Source organism: Panicum virgatum, chromosome 5N (genome assembly GCF_016808335.1).
Source record: "Panicum virgatum strain AP13 chromosome 5N, P.virgatum_v5, whole genome shotgun sequence".
Taxonomy (NCBI): domain Eukaryota; kingdom Viridiplantae; phylum Streptophyta; class Magnoliopsida; order Poales; family Poaceae; genus Panicum; species Panicum virgatum.
The window spans coordinates 68824292-68842310 of NC_053149.1; the positions used below are offsets into that span (position 1 = coordinate 68824292).

Here is an 18019-nt window from a genome sequence, read left to right on the forward strand (position 1 = left end):
CCTAGTAATCTATACTATACTCCTGGCTACCACCACCACCTCGTCAGTCGTCAGTCGTCACCACCTCGCCTCTCCCAACAACATGAGCAACCAGAGAGAAAGCTCCAAACCTCCCAGGCCCCGAGACACAGGCACACACCCCAACCGATGGCCGCTGCTAATCACACAAGATTAAAGATTAACGCCGAGCTGCCGCCTGGCCGTACCTCCACAGCATCCTTCCAAAACTCCAAGACACAAGGCGACAAATTCCAGAGGAGGAACCTCAACTCCCAAACTCGATTAGAAAAAAGAAAAGAAGGCTTGGAATTCTAGCGTTAGCTTAACTGAGACAAAACAAGAGCTCAAAAAAAAAACAGAAACGGGCGCGGGTATCCCTCGGCTCCTCTTCCCTAGTAGAATACGTACATCTGACAAGGCGACGCCCAAACAGCAGAGGCAGAGGGCAAGAACATCTGAATTCTCAACGGGTGAAAACGAGAGGGACCAAAAAAAAGAGAGCCGAGGCGCATTTCCATCTACTGCGCCTTTCCTTCCTTCGCTACGCCGGGTCTACGGTGGACCAGGGGCACCGGGCACGGTTACGGAGCCGTGGGCGGTGGGCCTGTAGGGGGGACTAGTAGTAGTAGTGGTACGTCATGTCAGCCGTTGGGGAGGTGCGCCGCGGCGGAGGCGGCGTCACTGCGGGGCCGCCTCGCCGGCGTTGCCGGCGGCGAGGAGCCACCGGTCCATGGGCACGCACTGCGCCTTGTGGGCGCGCTTCCAGTCCAGCGCCTGGCACGCGCGGGAGCAGTAGTTGGCGGCGCCGCAGACGGAGCACCGCCGAAACTCGTGCCGCCGGGTCTCGCGCCGCCCGCACCGGACGTGGGAACACAGCCGGAGCTCCGCGCCGTCGCCGTCGCTGTCGCCGCCCGTGCCGGCCTTCTTCGCGGCCGCCGCCTGGGCGCCGCGGGAGGCCCACCAGTCGACCATGAACTGGTTCGCCGCGTGGGGCTCCGCCTCGGGGAGGCTCCACCCGAAGTCCGAGAGGAGCGGGCAGCCGCCTGCGCCCGCGCCCGCGGCGCCGAGCGGGAGCGCCGCGGCGAAGGGGTGGCGCGAGGCGGCGGCCGTGGCGAGCGCGAGGGTGAGCTCGCGGGCGTTGGCGGCCACCAGGAGGCGGCGGCCCTCGGCGGGGTCGCGCCGCACGCCGTAGCCGTCCTGGAGGCAGTGCCCGAGCTCGCGGAGCGCGTCGACGTGGCCCAGCGCGGCCGCGCGCGCGCACAGCGCCGCGCCCGCGCGGAGGTCCCGGTCGGACTTGGCGCCGCCGCTGCCGTTGAACTGGATGACCGCCAGCGAGTAGAGCGCCGCGGCGTGCCCGCCGACCGCCGCCCTCGCCAGCAGCGCCGCGCCGCAGCTCCGGCTCCCGAGGCAGTAGAATCGAATCTGCAGGCAGAAACAAACACGCTCGTCGTCAGCTCTCAAGATCAAGTTGAGGAGCAGAATCACCACAACGATCAACTCCGCTACTAGCATCTTATTAGGGTTGCTGGGCGCGGCGTACCATGCCGAGAATGTAGCAGGCCTCGAGGTTGCCGGCGTCGGCGCAGCGCTTGAGGAACCTCTGCGCCGGCTCGGACCACGCAGCCGCCTTCACGGCCAGCGACGCCGGCGAGGCCTTGGCGAACACCATGTCATGCCCGCCGAGCTCGTTGAGCCTCTTGCACCTGAAAACGCGAGAGACATCAGTGGCCAATCCTTGTGCCTGGCAACTTTATCCCCATGACCCCGCCCGCCTCAAATGTTTCCGTAAACTGCAAGACAATCCCACTCCCCCACGCATTTCAAATACTGCAACGCGCGAGGGGAGAGGGAGGCGCTTGCAATCCGAAGAAACACGAGAGGTTTCTCGCCTCATGGGCGAGCGAAGCGGATTGATGAGGAGCCAAGGAAACGTACGTGAGGTGCACGGAGAGCAGGTCGGAGGGCGCCGAGGCGGAGGCGGCGAGCTTGGACAGGATGGAGAGGACGAGGTCGTCGGGGAGCACGTCCAGGTAGTCCGGCCCTCCCGCGAGCCTCTTCCTCCGCGCGCCGCCGGCGCACTCGCCGGCGACGGCCGACGGCCCCATAGGCGCCGCCGTCCTCTTCCTCTTCTGCCCCACGGCGGCCTCGCCTCCGTTGTTGGAATACAGGGAGCCACTCCTAGTCCTCATCTCTCTATCTCTCTCCCCGCGGTTCTTCGTCGTCGTCGCCGCCGGAGTCGGACGGGGAGCGCGCGCAGGCGGGGGAAGCAGGCGCAGGTGCGAGGCCGAGACGACAGGGGAGCGCGGTGCGGTGCTTGTGTGCAAAAGGGCGAGCAGGCGGAGGGGCTTTTATATAGGGCCCTGTTTATCTTTACCTGTAAACCTTGTAAATAAAAAAATATCATATCGAATGTTTTCACACATGCATATGCATGAAGTATTAAATGAAATCTATTTACAAAATTTTTTGTATGAATGCACTGTAAATCGCGAGATGAATCTAATAAGCCTACTTAATTCATGATTTGAAACAGTGAGGCTACAGTAATCATCCGCTAATTATAGATTAATTATGGATTAATTAGCATCATTAGATTTGTCTCGCGATTTACAACTCATCTGTGCAAAAGATTTTATAAATAGACTTCATTTAGTACTTCAAATTAGCAAGATTCCATCAAAAATTTTGCGTTGGAACTAAACACGGCCAGAATAGGAGCGTTTGGTGCGTACTGTGGGCCAGCGTGGGCCCAGACTGTCAGAAGGGGAGGCTTTGGGAATTTTTTTACTGATTTTTTTTTGATAGATATTTTTACTGATTTTGGATGTGTTTAGATCAATTTGTCTCGCAATTATGCGTCTAATCACGTCATAATTAGACTCATTGGATTCGTCTCGCAATTTACAGTAATACGATTTATTTTTTATTATATTTAGTACACCATGTAAATGATTTATAAAAATTTTATATTTTAAATTTTGAGATGTAAACAAGACCTTTATTAATTGTGCACTGAGCTGACCGCATGATAACTCTCTATGCCCGTCAATGCTAGCTGCCTCCTTTTTACCGCCAGCTTGCGGTGCCATGGAGTTTCCTCTTCTTTATTGACGATAGTACTGTAGGCGCTTGCTTTTACTCACTGTCCGTTACGACCAACAGTCTCTTTTTTGCATTTCCTTTTTCTGAATTTTCATTGAGAGTTGAGGCGTCTGGAGTAGGGTACAGTCAGAACGGGGGTATGGTATAATGGCACTCGTACAGTATGCTCGTTCCGAACACATGCATCCGTTTCACTAAATTTCCCCAGCCTGCTTATTAGATTATCCCTCTCTTTTCTTTTTATTCTTGAGTAAGACTCTGTTTAGTTTTAAATTTTTTTTCACAATATCCGTCACATCAAATCTTCGAACACATGTATGGAGTATTAAATGCAATTGAAAAAATAACTAATTACGAAGTCTAACTGATTAGTACGAGCTAAATTTTTTAAATCTAATTAGTCCATAATTTGACATTATTTGTCAAGTAACAATAAAATATGCTACAGTACAAATCTCAGACTTTTTCACTAACTAAACACACCCTAAGATATCAAGCGCTATATAGCCACGGGATGGGTAATGCAATGTTCAAAAAAGCAAATGACTTGATCTCGAAAAGAAAAGAGCAGATCACTCCTGGGCTGGCATCTGCGACTTCTTTTTTTTCCTTAAAAAAGAGCTTGTCATCGTGCAGTGTACGTGCGGAAAAATATTTCCGGCAGAAGCAAAGGCGCGGATCGGGCAGGACATTTCCCCGACGGGGAATCGCAGCGGCGGCTAGTTTATTAGGCGCGGCACGTGAGGGGGTGGCGCTGCCGAGTCGTCGATGCCCGGCAAGGAGCCACATGCGGCCGCGCGTGGAACAGGACAAGCGGTGCCTCCTTTTCTCCGCATCGGTGAGGCAGGTGGGCGCTGGCGGGAGCGCTCCCAACCGGCCGGCCGGCCGGCCCCCTGCCCTGGCTGAATGCGAGTGAGCTCACAAGCGAAGCGAGCTCAGCCCGGCCGCCGGCAGTGGCGGTGGCGCGTGGTTGGGTCGCGGGTGGTTGGGTTGGGTCGGGCCCGGCCTCCTCGTGAGGTCTCGGGTGGGTGGGTCGACCAGACCGGAACCGGCGCATGGCGCGATGCTGATGCGGTGCGCTCCATGTGTCGCGCCTCGGGTCCCTCCCCGCCCCGGCTTTGCCTGCCGCCCTCTGACCCTGACCACCCCCAACCTTCTTTATTGCCCCCACCCGTTGCCATGTCCGTCCGTCCCCCCTCTCCCCCGCCGCATTCACTCGTCTACTACCCATCCATCCGCTCCGCCGCTCGCTACGGCCAAGGAGAGCATCGTCGCGGGGCGGGGTGGCGCCGCGGCCTTCACGAGAGCAGGGTTGATTCCCCTGCGCGGCGGGCACGGTCAGCGCCCAGCACCCCAGCACGGAAGTGGAGTAGTCGCAGGGGAGTGGCTCCGGCCGCTCCATTTTTTTCATTTTTTTTAAAGATTTGGCAGGAAGTATTTATCTTTTCCAGGCACACCTGGCTGGCTGCATGCGGAGCCGGGTGGGGCGTAGCTGGCTGCATGCGTTGGCAATGCGGTCTTGCATGTCCGCATGCGATCCGTATGGTACAATAGGGAGGGGGAACCGCCAAATTCCTTCGAGAAGATGGCGAGGAACGGAGGGTAGCGATCCGTATCGGCTTGGGTGCTTCGCGCGAGTATCTTTCGACGATCTACGTCTGCCTAGTTCATGGAGACCGTATATAGTCAGCATCCTATCTCCCTCCCTCCCTCCCTCTCTACTCAAAACATCGCAGCGTAACAATGTAGAATGCTGGTCTCCTTCGGAGGCAGACTGACGAGATTGGGAGAGAGTACGACAATTTTGCGTTTACGGCTGAGAACGCTCACGAAGATTTCCGTGTGACGAAATTCTAACGTCTTCTAGTCTATCGATCGATTGCTACGCGTAAGGTCCTTGAGATATAGAAAGAATGAAGGAACTTTTAAATATGCAAAGTAAACCCACTTATTAAACCGGCCACAAACACATAGGGTTAGCCACTAATACGAACGATATAGCCGTGGCCGCTACTTTTTTTTTGCGCCCTTAATTATTTCAGTCCCGCTGGCTCGATGCAACCCACAGCTTGACCCATAACTACCCGTTGCTATCTCCGGCCACGAATGTTCTTCTCCGGCTCACATCAGAGGCATCGAACCACACCACACAAACCCGCCACGGACAAGCGCCACGATATTTTCATTTCATCCCAGGCCGGCTTCTCGCCGCATTCTTTTTTTTTTCTTTTTCTCACGTTCCCCGTTTCGTTTCACCATCGGCACACGATATCTCAACCCCCCGAGACGTACGCCGCAACTGGTCAGGATTTGAAAGCCGCGCGCGCCGCTCTAGAACCTGAGGATCTCGACCTGGTCGTCGATCGACACAGAAGAAGGTGCGGCCCAGGCGAGCGAACGTGGAGGGCTAGCCGGCTAGCGAGCCCGGGCCGGGCGGGTTGCATGGCGCCGCGGGCGCGCGTGTGGATGCCGTGGCGATGAGCCGGGCGCGGCCAACCCGGAGGCCGCGCCGGGATTGCGCCTGCGGATAAGGCGCGGGTGCGCCACTGGCTCGGCTCGAACCCAATCCGCGGGGCTCCCCCCGCGTCCATACGCTGGTTCCTGCTGGTCACGCACTGGCGCGTGCGCGCACGGCACGGGACTCTCGCGCGCCGTTGACCCATCATCTATCTCCACCCCTCGTCTCTCATCCGCAGGGGCCGCCTGCTGGCCTGGTGTACGTGCGCGCAGCGCTATCTTTATATACCCGTCGATCGGGATCACGGCTAGCGTCCACGATCAGAACGGTTCGCGCCCTAGCCGAAGCACTAGCCACTTACTCGTTGTTCGTTGCACCGGGTTCCCGTCGTAGTGGCGCACGTCCGATCCGATCTGTACCCCACTCACACTGTCACACACAAAGCCGATCCGATTCGTGCGCGGTGTCGTGTATGCATATATACATCACAAATGAAATAATAAAGCTAGCCCAAGGGGGAAAAAGGAAAAAGATGTTAGATGTTAGATGTTAAAAGGAAAAATACATCACATTACGATGCAAGAAGGAGAAGTGTTACATTTGCCCTTCTCTTCTGTCATGCTTACGTCAAACGACAAGAAGAGCGGCTACAAAAACGACGACACTGCTTCTAGATCGAGCACATGCGCAGTTAGTTAGCTAGGTTTTCGACGCCGTGAGGAAGAACACTGAAAAAGCATCATCATGCAATCATGCATGCAGTACTAACTTATGGAGAGAAAAAAACGCCCACACGCAGTACTACTAATATATATCCATTCATATACACAAACAGGGCCGCTCAAAAGAGCATGACAGTGTCATCATCATAAAGGGAAAAGGGCTCGGATCGGAGTAGCTAGCAGAGTTTTAAACATATGGTTTTTATAATGTGTACTGTTCAGGTACAGAAATAATAAAAATAAAAAGTCGAGAGAGCTAGCCCGCATTGCTCGCAGCAAAAGCCTACAGCTCCTTTGATCGACTGGTACCTTGCTCGCAAAGAAAAGGGGCCAAATTAAAAGGATACAAATTTAATTGCTCGCCGCAGCATGATGCCAGCGGCGGCGGCGGCGTCGGTGCATTGGCAGGCTAGGATCGATTGGTTGCACCAACTTGGTACTCCGGATCCTCCTGCCGAACCTCTCCTATAATAAAGTATAAATCCACGGTACACCTTCCGCCCGGAACACAGCACTGCCATCGACCCTTTAATTATTTTGTTGAAACCGCGCAAATTTTGCTCTTTTGTTGGTTTTAAAGGTAGTTTTCTATTTTGTGAGAATTAAAAATATTAAAATATAAACTAAAAAATCATAAATAATTCATTTTAAATAAAAAATTACAAAATTGGTATAAATATTTTCTAAAAAAACCCATCTATTGGCACGATACTTTTCAATTATTGAGATCTAATTTTTTTAATTTCACAATATTTAGTTGCTTGTAATTATGTGCATTATTTTAGATAACTAAGATTCAAATAGAGAAACAATAAATAGGTCACATTTTTAAAAAAATTTGGTACTAGTTTCATATTTTTCTGATTCAAAATGAATTAGTTTTGATTTTATTAAAGCTTATTAGAATTTTTATTTTTTAAAAAAAATACAAAACCACCTTGGAAACCACCCAAGGTCCAATTTTGTCCGGTTTCAATAATTGGATGGCCTATGTTATCCGGTTTTGTAGTTCAAGGTTGAAAATCGAACTTCTGGTTCGCGAGTGTAATTTGGACTCAGTTTCATATGTTTTTAATTTGTGTTTTATATTGTTTTTTCTTCTTCTAGAAACAAAATAAAGGGTCGATTGTAGTGCTGTGTTCCGGAATTTCCTTAAAACAGTTGGATGGACTTTTCCCATATGTTATTTATTTGCATATAAGCATGTGTATTAGCTTAGACGTTGCGAATTTCCTAGCCACAAATCTGGGGATAGATGAGTATCGTCTCACTGCTGGTCGGCCCTCATGTATGTTATCCGTCTTTGGTTAAGCTAACCTTGCTGCAATGTGTGGTGTCCAGAGGGCTGCCCGGGGCCGAAGAAAGTTCACTGTCAGTAGGTGTGCCCACGGCGCCTTAAACTAACGGGTCCCAACAAGACCAAGGGCGTTAAGTATTCGGATCAATTGGAGGATAATGGGCGCAAGTAAGCAAAACTGTTCATGTGTGATTAGATAGGGTGACATGGCCACTATCTCTGCAGTTCCTAAAAAAGAATGCCGTCCAAACAACTACCATGCGTTCTAGAACTGAATTTTGCAGTTCCGTTGGTGTTTATGCAGCAGTGCCCGGTTAATTAATTTTACTCTCATCTGATCTCTATATTTTTTTATTTACTTCTCTTACGTAAAACACAAGAGTATTACTTTCTGTTTGACCTGCAGTAATAGTCCATCGCTCATTGATCTTTGCTTATTGCTTGCAAAGCTTGCCGCTGATGATGATGTCAACATCCTGGCTGATCCAATCGTTTTCGCATTACGGCCCAATTTGAAATGAATTCCGCGGTGACTTGAGCTCGGTTGAAACCGACATTCGAATTATATATTGAATCTGCTTGTCCCCTGGTTTTCACTGTCAACTGATGAAGTGATGAGGTTTCAACTGTAAATTAACAGATACATTATTTTTCATGATCGAGCTCCCCAAGTTGGCATGAACCCGCATGCGTTAGACATGGTCTTAAAGCGTGATTTACTTAATTGTTTGTTTGTCTGGGAGCAAAAGAGTTGAGCTCATGAACTCCCAATTGGCGAAGCCAGGAATGGAAGGCAGGGGGGCTGGTGACTCTTCTTCTTCCTTGCTCCCTCCCTTCCTTCATCAATGGTCTCCAAAATTTTAGGGAGGGCTGTGGGGGGCTCCATGGAATTTTGGGCAGTAGGGGGCTGGAGCCCCCTCAGCCCCCCCCCCCTGTAAATCCGCCCTCCCAATACAAGTTAGTTTCATATGAGGAGTTCAGTTTGGCAGACTTGAAGAATCTGAAAGTAACCTAACCTATGGTATCTATATATCTACTCAACACAGCAGAGAACTGTATAAACTTTGCTTCCACAGTATTGTTGGAGTCGATGTGACGGGTTACGACCTGGGACAAGATCATTCTTCTTCTGCTAGCTCTTCCGTCTCCAGGAAGCACTTGTGCCAGGCAAACGAAAGATGGACAGAAAGCCGGGACGTTTCTTTACCAGAACGGCGTTCATAGTTGCAGCTGCAGAGATGTATCTGTCCGAGTCCTGGGCAGTGTCTTTTGGCCACAGTTGACAGTTGCGTATGTAGTAGTAGATTTTAGGGTTTGGTTGCCTAAGGTGTTACTGTCGCACAAATATATATAGTGCAGGCGATGTACATTCACATCGCCCCTCTCCATGTCAATGCAAGGTTCCAGCTGTAGTGCTGTGCGCATTGTCTCCATGGAATCGGAGCTTGACAAGAAAAGCAGCCTTTTTCAATTCCTCTCTTCTTTTCTCGCTCTTAGATATGTCACTCTCACCGTACCGAAAATTAAAACTGGCAGTTGGAACGCTAAAACTCACTGTAAAATACAGTTAGCAGACAAATTAACTGTCCTCAAAGATTCTTACCTTAGGTCAACTTGCGGGCAGTTTTGTCTGAATTTTTGCCGGTTCGTCAGGAGTAGTAACCGATGAATGATGACCCTAGCCATATAAAGGTTTGCCATGCGTGCTTGGGCCCATTTTATTTTATTTTTCCTGCAAAGTTTGAAACTAATCAATTGTTGCACATCATTGTATTACGCTGTTTGCAAGTAATCAAGTGTGTACTAAATTGAAACAAACATGACGGATCCTCCAGGTAACTTGCAGAGATGGTCGACATGCATGTCCAGGAATGTTCCTTTCATGCTGAAAGTGTTCGGGTGCTCTAGCCTAAGAGGAGGAGGGGGTGAATTAGACACTAATAAAAACTTAGACCTATGGCTCCAACTAGTTTGCACAAAACTTAAACTAAAACATGCTATCTAGATATGCAACTAGGTTGTTCTAGTGTGAAACCCCTATCCCAAAAGAGTTTAGCAACCTATAGACTTTCCTATCAAGAAACTATTCTATGAAAGTAAAGGCACACAAATTGCTAGTATGAAATGCGGAAGCTTAAAGAGCGGGATAGGAGATAGCAAACTCTTGACGCGGGTGTTTATCCCGTGGTTCGGTTAGCCACAAAGGCACACCTACATCCACGTTGTTGTAGCACTCACTAAGAGTATTGCTACTCGGCCACCAAGTCTCTTCCGTGAACACAATCACGGTCACCTTGGCCCCGGGTTCCACTAAGGAGCTTCTCCACAAAGGATGAGGGTCTCCACGTCCCCCGCACAAAGTGTCGTCGCCGCTCCACACCAAATCGGAGGGTCGATGACGTTGCCGGCGAGCTTCACGCTCCAAGGTGTCGGCGCACCAAGCTCTTGTTTTGGTTCACTAGAGAACCACAGCACAAAGGCTCAAGGCCTTGCAATCACACTCAGTAAGAGCTAATCTAGCACTCACACTTTACAAAGCTAGTGCTATAAGCTAAGGATATGATCTATGAGCTCTTGTATGGCTTGGAGATGTTCTTAGATGTGTATGAGGTGTCTTGGGACTCCAGCAATCTTCAAATGGCCGGGGTGAGGCGTATATATAGGCCACCAAGTCTTGTAGCCGTTGCTCCAACGGTCAGCTGAAATTCTGTGTATCACCGGAAGAACCGATGCCTCTTGGCGGGGTAGCGTCGGTTCATCCGGTCACTCATAGCCCGAACTAGCCGTTGAAGTCCTGACAGCTGACGCAGAGACCACCGGTTGAACCGATGCTTTGTACCGATGCATCACCGGTTCATCCGGTGCTTAAGAATCTTCTCCTGGGCGCTGACGTCATTGCACCGATGCAATACTCCGATGCACCGTCGGTTCAACCGGTGCTGAAGAAACTTCTCCTGGGCACTTTACATCGTCTCTGGAACATAGGACGCCCAATGCACCGATGCCCTTTCTTGGACCGTCGGTCCAACCGGTGCCTATAGGCTGACTTGACTTTGTTTCCCTCCTGCACCAAATATCATAGCGTCGGTTCTTCCGACAAGCGTCGGATGCACCGATGCCCCTGGCGTCGGTTCTTCCGGTGCTCCTGATCCGAAGAGCTTTCAGGGCGCTGCCCTGAGACCCGCGAGGGGCGGCTCCCCCTCAACCCCTGTCCGCTAACCGGGTAGCGGAACCCCCGTAGGGGCTGCCCTTCGGGCCTTGCTACGCCTATTTTCTCTTTCTCTTTGTCATCACTTGAACCTAAAAGCCTGAGAATGATCATCTTAACAATCATATTAGTCCAAGTGTTGTGTTGTCATTCGATCACCAAAATCACTCGAAATGGCATAAATGGTGACATGTTCGTTACACATGCTTTCATGGGGGCCAGCCGCACACAAAAAGCAGGAGAATGCTACATGGGGGCAACCTACCACAATCTGCAATGACCAACTCTTCAAACCCCAACCTGATTACGATCTGGATTAGGTTTTGGGCGGTCATTATAGCCAGCCAAGGTTACCTAAAAGAGGTGTTTAATAGGGATGAGCAGTTTTTATTTGATTACCAGCGGCACGACCTGGTCCATGCATGCTGCAAATACAAACAACAATAAGAGTTGTATACATCAGTCCCTCAAACTTAGGAGAAAAGTTCTTTTTTTTCTGTTAAATCATCGCCGTCAGATCACTACTACAGAACAGGCCTTTGTTCCATGTCATTTGTCCCGCATGCCTTTGGGCCCGGGACAATATGTGGCTTTTGTCCTGGGTCCAACGGCTAGCCGGGCTAGCGGGGAGACATGAGTCTTTTGTCCCGGTTGGTAACACCAACCCGGACTAAAGGGTGACCCTTTTGTCCCAGTTGGTGTTACCAACCCGGACAAAATGCCCCTCCATGTGACAATTCGAAAGGAAGTTATTCTATACTGAGTCACATGTACTACTTAGGTGAGTTGGCAAGGAAACCATGCGCTTGACAAGAGGTCTTGGATTGAATCCCGCGGGGTGCAAAAAAATTTTTAGCGTGTGGGACATTTAGTCCCGGTTCTGCCACCCGGGACAAACCCTTTGGAACCGGGACAAATGGCCCTTTGGAATCGGGACAAAAGGCCGCATTTGTAGTAGTGGATCAGTGTGGAAAACAGACCAGACCAGACTAGCTAGGGTAGAAATAAAGGATACTTGGAAAGGTGGTGAATGTGGGGTTCATGGCCATGTTTGGATGGTGGGGTAAAGGAGTAAAAGAGGTAAATTTGCCTTCTATTTACCCCTAAAAATCCAAACATGCAGGGTAAATGTGCCCCTTTACCCATTTGACCCCTCTTTACCCCTTTTCCGCTTAGAGTGTCAAATTGGGGGTAAAATTAGGTATATGAGAGGCGTTGATTGCTATTTTCAACTACTTTTATCCTCATTTTACCCCTAAATCCAAACATCTCATGGGGTAAATTAGTTAGAGTCAAATGTGAGGTGTAAAACATTTACCTTTGAATAAATCTTTACCCCTAAAATCCAAACAGGTCGCATGTTACATTGCCTCCGAGAGCGAGAGGTCATGGCAGCCAGCGCTCGGGAGGCGCCGGCATACTGTCACTGTGCTTTGAATAAGCGGATTGACATGGCGAGCAATTAGGGCACGCATCCCATCTGATTAGACATGACGTCCATGGCTTGAAAAGGAGACCTGCGAGGTATAATTATTGGGCTATAACATGAGCATGTCTATGACCAAGAGCTTAACGCGCGATGATTTAGGTTTTCATATATAGCCAGTAGGAAGGCTACATGTGTTCCTGCAAGCTACATGATTCTCTGTTAGTAGAGAGCCGTAGGCTTGTGATTTGCTGTTTGAGAGCCATCTAAGGTTCCAAAAGGGCATCTTCAGCACTAGCAGTTTGGAGGAATTTTAAGGATCTGTGTGGCTCTGGCATCAACCAGCAACGGTCGGATCAGACGAAGCAGTAGTTTAGTGGTTGCACGAGTTAGCTGTAGCAGCTGTGCAAGTGTGCTTAGATTAATCAGATCGCTCTGGCACTTTAGCTCGATGCTGATTCACTCAATGTAGAAACAAATTTACATGTAGCACTTTTCGTTTGTTTGTGGTAAATATTGTCCTATTATAGGCTAACTAGGCTCAAAAGATTCGTCTCGCAATATACATCAAAACTATGCAATTATTTTTTTTTATTTACCTACATTTAGTACTCCATGCATGGGTCATTTGCTATATTTAATATTTCGATGTGATTTCGATGTAATGGAAAATTTAGAAAGTATGGAGAAGTTTGGAGAAGTGAACACAGCCCCTTATACTTTGGAGAAGTAAATTCTGACAGCAAACACACCAACAGCTATGCGGTTGTACGCCTACATCTCTAGTACTATAGGCTTATGTCATGGCTACCCAATGATAACAATATGACGGCCATGCATGCTTAAGACAAGCAAACTGAACCTTGAACTTGCAATTAAATGGCTAAAACACCAGACCAAACTTGATCTGCAACACCTACTACCTGGAAGAAATTACTCCTTTTTTTCCCCCAATTCCTTTGAATGCACCCTTAGTGACAGACACTGTGTTCGACATGTCAGTGACGTGGATGGATGCGTATCTGATGGTGAGAGGACGCCATGAACGCACGCACGCACACCCAGCCGGGGGCGCACCGCCACCGCCATGGTGTCACCTCCCCCTAAAATAATACAGCGGACGCATCAGGAAGATCGTGACTCCCATGATTAGACGAGTAAGATTGTTTGTCGATCAGGGTCTGCTGGCGATGAGCTGCGATGTCCATTTGTTTACGCTGTTCACGCACGGAAGAAGAAGAAGAAGCTTTGTTTCGTGAACAACAGAGATTGCTGAGGCACTGATGAGTCTGGCGAGTATTATTGGCTAGCGCGAACAGGACGACGTCTGATGAAAGAATGAGTAACCTACCTCCATGGTTAGGTCAATGCGCAGCTGTCAAAGGAAACGAAACGCTAGCTCCCGATATCTCATTGAGCCAATGGAAAACTCAGGAACAGCACGAGGCACTAGGGGCGGGCCCAATGTAATTCAAGGGTATTCAAGTAAATACCCATGATTTTTAGCAAACAAATTTGTACGTGTAGTATATCATATATATAGTTTAAAAAACAAAAATTTCACTGTATATAGGCCTATCATTTCTCCTTCTCTCACCCAATCCAATAAAAATAGCAAGTCCACCTCCCCCAGGCCTGACCTCCCCCATCCCTCTCACAATCAGATGGCTTACATAGCCCTCACGGCCAACAACTGAAGCTTTGCTTAACCGAGCTAAGGGCAACTCCAACAGCTTGATTTTTCCCTTTCCCCTTTCTCATCATATAGGGAAATCCCCTTTTCTATTTTCAACTTATAGGGGAGAAGTGCTCCAGCAGCTAGATTTTTTTCCTTTCCCCTTTCCCTCCTCCTGTCACGTGGGGTCAACCTGTCATTCACATCTTCTCTTACTTTCCCCTCCCCCGATCCCCTCCCCTCCTCTCCCCCACCCCCGAGCTCACCCCCGCAGCCGGCGATGACCTCGGCGGTGCTCCCCCCTTTGTTTCCGCGCGATGTAGGCAAAGGCAAAGTGATGGTTCCTGATTGCTTGGTCGCTTCCTCCGCTCCGCGTGTTGCGCCTGCTAGTGGAGGCTTCATGGCGGATGCTCGGAGGCCTCCGCCGCCGCGTCGGCATGCTCCGATATCTCTCCCGCCACCTCGTCGGCCTGCTCCGAGATCTTCCCCGCCACCCGGTCAGCCTGCTGTGAGATCCCCGGCGGCCGTCATCCGCCCCTACCCCTCGGCGCCCCCGCCAAGCCGCCCCAGCGAACCCGATCCCCGGCGGCCCGCCGACGCCGCCGCGGGCCGTCCCGGCTGCACCGGAGCCGGAGCCTTCCCCCTCGGGGCGCGTCGCATTCAGGCCGTCGGACATGACCACCGCCGAGGCGCGGCAGCTCCGGGCGCGCCTCTCCGGTGAGCTCGGCCGCTTCCATGCGCTCCTCTCCCACGTCGACGCGTTGCCGTCGCAGCAGAACGGCGGCCAGCGCCGCCGCCTCGCCACCGCGGACCCCCCTAGGCTGGACCCGCCGCCCGCACTGCTGGAGGCGATGCAGAGGCGGTGCGCTGAGATCCTGACGCGGCTGCGCAAGTCCAAGAACAGCGTGTGGTTCAACTCCCCCGTCGATGTCGAGGGCCTCAAGCTGCACGACTACACGGACACACGCGTCCGTTTTGCGGAGTGTGCTCGTCGGCGGCCATGGCGGGGGCGGCCGTCGGCGACGGCGGGAAGCGACGGCGGGCAGGGAGGCGACGGCGGGACGAGGAAGCAACGAGGAAAGGGAGACACGGCTGTCTCCCCTTTCTATTGGGGATTGGGGAAATGTTATTGGGGATTGAGAAAAAATATAGGGGAAAGGGAGATAAAAAATCAATCTATTGGAGCAAGTTTTTTCACCATCAATCCCCTATATTGAAAAAAGTGGAAAGAGAAAAGGGGAAAATCAAGCTATTGGAGTTGCTCTAAGTGGCCAGACTCCTCACCCCCAAACCTCCCATCTCCACAGCTGAGCCTGAGTCTGAGCGGCTGCCAAGGAACCCAAACTGCCAGGCGCAGGTAGGCGACAACGGACTTCGGCCAGCCACGGACATAGGATGGACACCGACGGGCCACTAACGAGTTGCGTGTAGACCAGGTTGAGCTCTGTGTAGCAGTTGGCGGCCCAGTGCAGGCGCGGCGGTTGGCAGTGCCACGCCCACGCGCTAAGACCATGCACGGCCTAGGGCAGTCTCCACAGGTCGCGGGTGCACTCGCACTCGGCTAGGGATCAAGGCGGCAACACTGCAGCAGGCCGCAGTACAATAAAAGTGAAGAATTTTTTTCATATTTTGTGAATTGATTCTTGCAATCTTGCAATTGTTAAATACTCCTGAATTTTTTTATAAATAGATAGTAATGTAGTGATCAAATATTTAAAAAACTTTAGCCTTTAAAATTTTGAATACCCATACCTCATATCCTGGGCCCGCCCCTGCGAGGCACTGGTGATTTTCAGCGACAGGACCTTTTGACTAGCAAATGGATGCTTCAAGATCAGAGACTGACTTTGCTGATGACAAAAAGGAGCTATGAAACTGTTGCCATACAGTATAAGAACCGTATGGATCATTTTTCTTTCTCCATTAGCATCAGGTAGGCGCCAGTAGAATCACATTCTCCAGTTGGATTTTTTTTCCTCTCCAAGAGATGTTTGATACATCCAAGAAATCCAGTCCATGTGCATGATAATTTCATTCACCTGGACGGAAAGGAATAAGATGGGAACTATGATTACAAATGCTCCAGATGCAGGCTTTTCTCTGTAAAGAAAGAGAGAGAGAAAGGAACATCCCATGATACCGGCATGTCAGTCAGCACAGCACTGCTCCAAATTTCAGAAAAGCAATGAAAGTAAGGCCGTGTTTAGTTCCACACGTAAAAATTTTTGTGTTGGAATCTTGTTAATTTGAAGTACTAAATGAAGTCTATTTATAAAACTTTTTGCACAGATAGGTTGTAAATCGCAAGACGAGTCTAATAATGCTAATCAATCCATAATTAACCAATAATTAGCGGATGGTACTGTAGCATCACTGTTGCAAAATCACGAATTAAATAGGCTCATTAGATTCATCTCGCGATTTACAGACCATCCATGCAAAAAGTTTTGTAAATAGACTTCATTTAATACTCTATGCATGTTTCGAAATATTCGATGTGATGTGTTTTTTGTGTTTACGGGGTTTATGTGGTGTGATCTAAACAGGGCCTTACTACTAGTGCTGAGATGAATGATTCACAGCTTTGTTTCCCTGACATTTGTACGCACTGACATGGTCATGTCGAACCACTCTTCAGAACCACGCAATGGAAACCATCAGCATGCATGTGAGCCGAGTAGCTCAAAAGATAGCATTAAAAAGGCCAGGAGCTGTTAAACTTGGAGTTGTCAACAGACATGGAGCAGGCAAATGGACGCCTGATACATGCAGATGCAGGCAGTCCACACCGAGCAAACCCTGATAAGATAAGTTAAACAACAAGCAGGGAGTAGACGCTGGTGAACAGCAACCGCTGCAGGACCTAGCGATCTACTACAGTTTGGAGCAATTTGTCATCTGTCAACTAATCTCGATTTGGATCGGTGACGCCAAAAGCGCATTGTTAATCCAGAAATGACTAGACGCTTTTTGTACGAAACTGGATTAGGTTCCAGACAATGCTGCAAAGGTTCAGGCTTTACAAAGCACAGGTGCGGTAGCAACAAACGGGAGGAGCCAAGCGCGTTTGCGCCAACGGTGAGACTGTTTTTTTGACAAAGCCCTGACATCAGGTGAGCTGTTAAATTTGACTGCATAACCAGAAGCATCACCAGTCCTCTCATGAAAGCAACCCTGCAGGTAAAGTGTACATAGACCAATTGGTACTGCATCGTCCAGCATCCTGTCCATGTCGACCGTAGCATAATTGATGAATATAGAAGCCATTGTTCGGTCACAAAATGCTAAAACCTCCCGGTTTGTTCATCAGGACCACGTGTCAGCTGTCTGCTTGCGGCAAATGCGCTTTCCATGCTGAACAAGCATGGAAAACAACAAGGGCAGCTACTACCCATGCTTAGAGTATAGACCCCATGACCTAACACAACACCTACTTCTTACACCCGAATTCCTACCACTGTACCGCAAATATATAGGTCCGGCACACATATATATCTTGTGTCTCAAAATGTCTTGTCATTACAGTCTGGATCGGCATTATTGAATCAGTCATCATATAAGTTGCAGTGTTGCACACGTTGAAATCCTTGCCCAGAACATGCCATTTTTTGAAGTTACAGACAGAATAGGATGCTGATCCCTTCTACTCCTCCTTCCAGCCCTAGAATTAGTGGAGGTATAAGTTCTGATAGCAACCTGAAAATCGATTATTACTTATTAGGTGCTGATCTGTTGTCCTTCGGAAAAAATAGGTGCTGATCGATTGATCGAGGAACATATGCTCTCTACCGATGAGGATCAGATGCATGCCCTCGACACACATCAATGGAAGAAAATTCCCAACACTCATCTCAACTCGCATAAGAACAAATACTCTTTTACAGGAAGGTTTCCCTTTGTGTTCTCTGAAGAAACATTCACAGGCTCACAGCAAAAGGTTAGATATTAACAGTGCAATACGTCCAGGACAAGAGACGATAGAAAAGGCGTCGTTCCGACAATGATGACTGTACACTGGGCACTTTGCAGTTCCCTGACAGCAACCTCTATTGGTATTTTTAGCCGGTTGAGTGCCCGGCGAGTCTACCGCTGGTCAACGGCAGCCGCGATGAGCTCTCCCGGCAGGCACCG

General features: G+C 49.9%; 1 protein-coding gene across 1 annotated transcript; it reads right to left on the reverse strand.

Moving 5' to 3' along the window:
* Positions 1-249: 249 nt before the first annotated feature.
* LOC120675834 (F-box protein At1g67340-like) lies at positions 250-2334 on the reverse strand. The gene is made up of 3 exons (XM_039957043.1): positions 1936-2334; positions 1541-1703; positions 250-1422 (listed from the first exon to the last, which is right to left on the reverse strand). The coding sequence occupies exons 1-3, from the start codon at positions 2187-2189 to the stop codon at positions 679-681; spliced, it is 1161 nt and encodes a 386-aa protein (XP_039812977.1). The 5' UTR covers positions 2190-2334; the 3' UTR covers positions 250-678.
* Positions 2335-18019: the final 15685 nt, after the last annotated feature.

Excerpts from the sequence above, each read along its gene's own strand:
- LOC120675834 (XM_039957043.1), bottom strand. The coding sequence starts at position 2,189 with ATGAGGACTAGGAGTGGCTCCCTGTATTCCAACAACGGAGGCGAGGCC. Across the intron at positions 1,704-1,935 it reads CTGCTCTCCGTGCACCTCAC|GTGCAAGAGGCTCAACGAGC; the intron begins GTACGTTTCCTT and ends TCGCGTTTTCAG. Across the intron at positions 1,423-1,540 it reads CCTGCTACATTCTCGGCATG|ATTCGATTCTACTGCCTCGG; the intron begins GTACGCCGCGCC and ends TTCTGCCTGCAG.